The 5,164-nt window shown below is 34.3% G+C and overlaps 1 protein-coding gene across 1 annotated transcript; it reads right to left on the bottom strand.

Moving 5' to 3' along the window:
* Positions 1 to 780: 780 nt before the first annotated feature.
* Positions 781 to 4,662, bottom strand: LOC126733027 (probable mannitol dehydrogenase). The gene is made up of 5 exons (XM_050436141.1): positions 4,450 to 4,662; positions 3,115 to 3,228; positions 1,624 to 2,137; positions 1,368 to 1,521; positions 781 to 1,115 (listed from the first exon to the last, which is right to left on the bottom strand). Exons 1-5 carry the CDS (start codon positions 4,545 to 4,547, stop codon positions 910 to 912), a joined length of 1,086 nt encoding a protein of 361 aa, XP_050292098.1. The 5' UTR covers positions 4,548 to 4,662; the 3' UTR covers positions 781 to 909.
* Positions 4,663 to 5,164: the final 502 nt, after the last annotated feature.

The following is a 5,164-nucleotide window of genomic DNA, read 5'->3' as shown; positions in this document are numbered from 1 at the left end:
TCTAAATACATAAAGTCCTACACTTTAGAACCTAACACTTTATCTTCTCCAAGAAAAGATACAAATGAGTTTAATCCATGCGTTTGGACTTTCTTTGTTGTGTGTCATAAAGCGTGGGGAAAACAAATCGAGTCGTCAACAATAATATATTAACTCAATGGTAGGAATCCTTTTCAAATGAGTAAATCAAGGCTTCGAATTTACATGACAGTCTACTCATCATAAGCCACGTGTATCATAGTCTCCAAAGCTATGTATGAAGACCTCATGATAAGGTACTGCCTCAGTAGTCTCTAGTACATCCTTGCAAGCCCACTGGAGCTCTGCATAAGATGTCTCTGCTGAATGGTTGCTGCACAATTGCTTAGAACTATTGCTGTGGCTGACCTAGTCTGCTAGTGATGATGCTGCTATGTTTGTACTAGCATTAGTAATGCTACAAACCAACTCTTTGCTCTGTTGTCCTGCACCACTATTAGACTGCTGTCCTGCACTAGTCTCAGCAGATAAATCCTTAAGCTTTGAGCAAACTTCATCAGTTTTAACAACAATAATATATTAACTCAATGGTAGGAGTCCTTTTCAAATGAGTAAATCTAGGCTACGAATTTTGTTTTGTTTGGTTCTCCCTTTGTTGTTGTTTTTGTTCTTACTCGGTATACAAAACTTTCACTTTTACAGAATTTACGTACCATAATGATCACACCAAAAAAAAAAAAATCATATTTTTGATCTGAAAGTGGGGAAAGAGATTTCAAGGGACACAATAACGTCCTGTAATTTAAAACGCAAACAAGCAAATCAAATTTATTATTATCTATGTAGAAATGAGACTTAATACATTGATCCCTTGTTCAAAAAACTGAAAAACAAGACAGGAGCCATACTCAAAAGCTAGGCAGCAAAAAGTCAAGAGCTTGACTTCAATGTGTTCGCGATGTCAATGACAAATCGATATCTGACATCCGCTTTCGCAAGACGCTCCATGGCAGTATTCACATAATCAATTGGTATAACCTCAATGTCAGCAGTTATGTTGTGTTTGGCTGCAAAATCAATCATCTCTTGTGTCTCCTTCATGCTCCCAATGCAACTACCACCAACTAGCTTCCTTCCTGTTATTCCATAACACTTATTAATACAAAATTCTCAGTGGAACTACAGATATAGCAGCCATACGAGGGCTGATGAAAAAATATGAAATGACAGCACCACATGAATTCCAATCAGTAAGCACTAAAGCCAGCAATTAGGCTTGTACAACACAGTCATAAATTATACATAGATTCTTATATGCTTATTATATTAACAATACCATATGCCCTTTTCTTTTCGAATATAGAAAATGTTAAAAGCCACATTCTTACCCATGAGTAAAGGAAAGACTGGTAATTCAAGCGGCTTCTCTGGTGCACCAACCATAACGAGCTTTCCTTGTGACTTCAACAAACCAATTAGAGGCAGGAGGGGATGCATAGCAGAGACTGTATCAATGATACCATCCATTGTGCCTTGGGCAGCCTAATACGGTCGATAAAGTTAGAATCTTTGATACAAATTACATTATTACAGTAACTTACATTCACATATAATTGTCAATGCAGCATGTTAATAACTTAGTACCTGCATCTCATCTTGGTCTTTGCTAACCAAAAACGAATCGGCACCAAGATGTTCCAAAGCTTCCTTCTTCTTGTTAACTGAAGTACTGATCACTGTCACCTTAACCCCCATAGCTTTGGCAAACTTCACTGCAACATGGCCTAGACCACCAAGACCAACCACACCCACATGCATACCAGGTTTGTCAAGCCCATAGTATCTCAAGGGACTGTACACTGTGATCCCAGCACAAAGGAGAGGGGCACCAGAATCAAGTGGAAGGTTGTCTGGAATACGGACCACATAGTGCTCATCGGCAACCATGATGTCTGAGTAGCCTCCTTGTGTGATGGTTCCATCAAAGTACTTGACGCCATAGGTGAGGATCATATCGGGGCAGTAATTCTCAAGTTCGTTGGCACAGCTATCGCAAGAGTGACATGCTCCAACCATGCAGCCAACACCAACTTTGTCTCCAACTCTGAACTTTTGTACCTTGCTTCCCACTTCTGTCACTACACCCACAATCTCATGCCTGCATTGTCGAATTCAGTTCACATGATTTCCATATGGGATAATAAAAAAAATTAGAAATTAAGTAAAATCCATTCACTGATTTCATCCAACAGACATAGGAAATAGCATCCAACTTGGCATGCTTTGGTGTGTTGAATTGAAAGATTTGAGAGAAGTGCAATGTAAGTGCTAATTCATCCGCAATTGATTCCATGATTTTATGAGTTTCAAGTCTTCTCCAACTGTAAATTCAATACTAACAATTTTTCTATTATTCACTGCAATCCTAGAACCGCAGCACACAGCTTCTATATAAATTAAAAATCTGGTTGTGCATTTCATTTGTAGTAGACTAATCTTACACGGATAATGTGGAGGCTACAGAAACTTGGATTTGTAGAATAGTCAAATAAGTGGTGCGCTAACAAAATGGGTCATATGTATTTTGTATGGCTATAAAAGCACCAGATGATGACTGATTGATTAAACTTGGGAATGGATAAAGCCAGTCTCTAGATAACTAATATCGTCTTAAGAGACCTTGCTAAATGCCTATATATATATATATATATATAAGGCCTAATATTAGGTCTAGTATAATAATTATGATTGGTAGAAAAAATTATTATTTTTGTATGATTGGTATAAAAATTTTACTTTTTTGTGATCTGTTTATTTTTATAAAATGGATAGGTAAAGAAATAAAATGAAATAATGATTGAGCCGTTTTCATTCTACTAATTTGATTTTTTTTCTTATACAAGAGTAGAAGAAATTTAAATCTTATCCAAATTAATTTTTTTTATGTAATAAAAATTAATTTTATCTTTTACTTTTTTATCTACTAAACACATACGTCAAAATATTTTCAACTCCTTATTTTTGAGAATATATATATATATATATATATAAAATAAGAAATACTAATAGTCATGGAATATATATATATATATATATATATAAAATAAGAAATACTAATAGTCATGGAAAACTTACCCAGGAACTAGTGGGTAGGTAGACATGCCCCATTCATTTTTGGCCATGTGGAGGTCAGAGTGACATATTCCACAATATAGAATTTTGAATGTTACGTCCTTCTCTCCTGTTGCCCTGCCAGTTCCAAAATATCAATTTAGTACATATATAACATGAAACCTTCATAAAATAAAATTCCAAAAAAAAAAAAAAAAAAAAAACCATAAAACCAATAGGAGACTATTGGTTAATTATTGACCAATCACCATAAGCATAAGCACCAATTCAACTAAAAAAAAGGGGGGACATATCTCCATGCACACCATGTTTAATTGATCAAATAAATTCATTGATTTTTTGGTTATATCGTCTCTAAAAGCACCCAACGATCAAATAACATGAAATGATAATAAGAATAAAATAAGATGAGCTTTCGGAATAATCTCGCACTTGGGTGCTATTTTTATATGAATTTTAAGGTAAAATAATCCTGTTTAATTTTGATTGGCTCTTTAAAAAGATTAAAAGAAGACTACGCTATTTTCTTCGAAAGTTCATGTTTGTGGCTGAGTTTATAGTTTGACCCAGGCATGCTACCTTATAAAGTATGATAGAAAATAATGACTACAGCGTATAGGATGTGCCTTTTTTGAGTTTATATAGTTAAGACGTGCTTCAGGATAGTTATTATTAAATCATTTAGGAAAGTTTTGATATTATTTTCATACTATCAAAAAAGTTAATTTTTTTTTCTATTAAAAGTTTTTTTAAAAATTTCCTAAACTAATACTTTATATAGAACATCTGTTAACATTTCATTATTGTTTTACACTCTTTATATATATATATATATATAAAAGATAGAAACTTGCTTCACAATCTTAATGTGAAGTAAAATGTTTCACATAATGTTCATAGTCTTATATGAGATGTACATAATTAATCCATAAAATAAAAAAGTGTGAACACGGTTAAATGTGAAATTGTCGGACTTTGAAATATGACCCTCAACCTCAAAATAAATTTGTGATAAAGAAAACACACTTGTTGGATTATGAGTTATGTTATTCTACCTCAAAACCAATTAATGATGAGAAAGACAAATTCAAATCTTTTAACGCATTTAAAATTGCAACTCACATACCTATTTTTAGATTAATCATAGTGAGCCCATATTACAGTCTCTACCAAAAAAAAAAAAATCAAAGCCTAATTACAAAATACAAAATACTTTATTTTCCATTTTCTTAGTACTTTTTGAGAATCAAAATTATAGATTGAAATGAAAAATGAAACAAACAAGAGTAGTAGTAGGAGAGAGAGAGAGAGAGAGAGAGAGAGAGAGAGAGAGAGAACCTTCTTGAGAATTGGAAGGGCGAGAGGTGCCCAGAAGTATCCTTGGCAGCCCAGCCAAAGGCATTCTTGGGGTGCTCAACCTCTAGTGATTTTGCCATTTCTCTCTTTTGTCACAAGTAGAAAGAAACTAAGAAGGCAGAAAGAGCAAAGCTGAAAGAGTAACTAGAGACTAGAGAGGGATAGAATTGCTAATGAATAGGGTCCTAAATTGTGTGCGATATATTTATAGGGTGTGAGGAGGAAGGGTGTGAGGAGGAAATGGTTGGGTTTTCTCTTTGCGCTGGGCTGACGTATTGGGTGAGCTAACGATAGTTAGATGTAGGACAGGTGGACATTCTTACTAATTTCGTTTTTCCGACTGCGCCATTTACTGGGAGGAGTTTCACGTTTCATCTTAGCTTGGCACTTATCTCTTATTTGATGGAATTAGCAGGCTTAATAATGATGGATGTACTACATACATCTTAGCACAATTGTCTCGTGTAAAAGATTCCTTTCACTTTCCAGCGCAAAGAAAAAATGTACGTAGTACCTTTCACTTTACACGAGACATTTTAGAAAAGATTTTATTTGGATTTTGGGCCCCACCATTTTGGATTTTGCAAGTTATTTTCTAAATCGATTTGACTATTTTCACCTAAGTTATTGTTTGGCTATTGAAAAGACTCTTCATTTTTCAATCACATGAGAATTGTGATAGAAATTGTATTCCTGA

Source organism: Quercus robur, chromosome 6, assembly GCF_932294415.1.
Source record: "Quercus robur chromosome 6, dhQueRobu3.1, whole genome shotgun sequence".
Lineage (NCBI taxonomy): Eukaryota > Viridiplantae > Streptophyta > Magnoliopsida > Fagales > Fagaceae > Quercus > Quercus robur.
The sequence above is the reverse complement of the archived record's forward strand: the minus strand, read 5'-3'. Positions and strand labels throughout refer to the sequence as shown.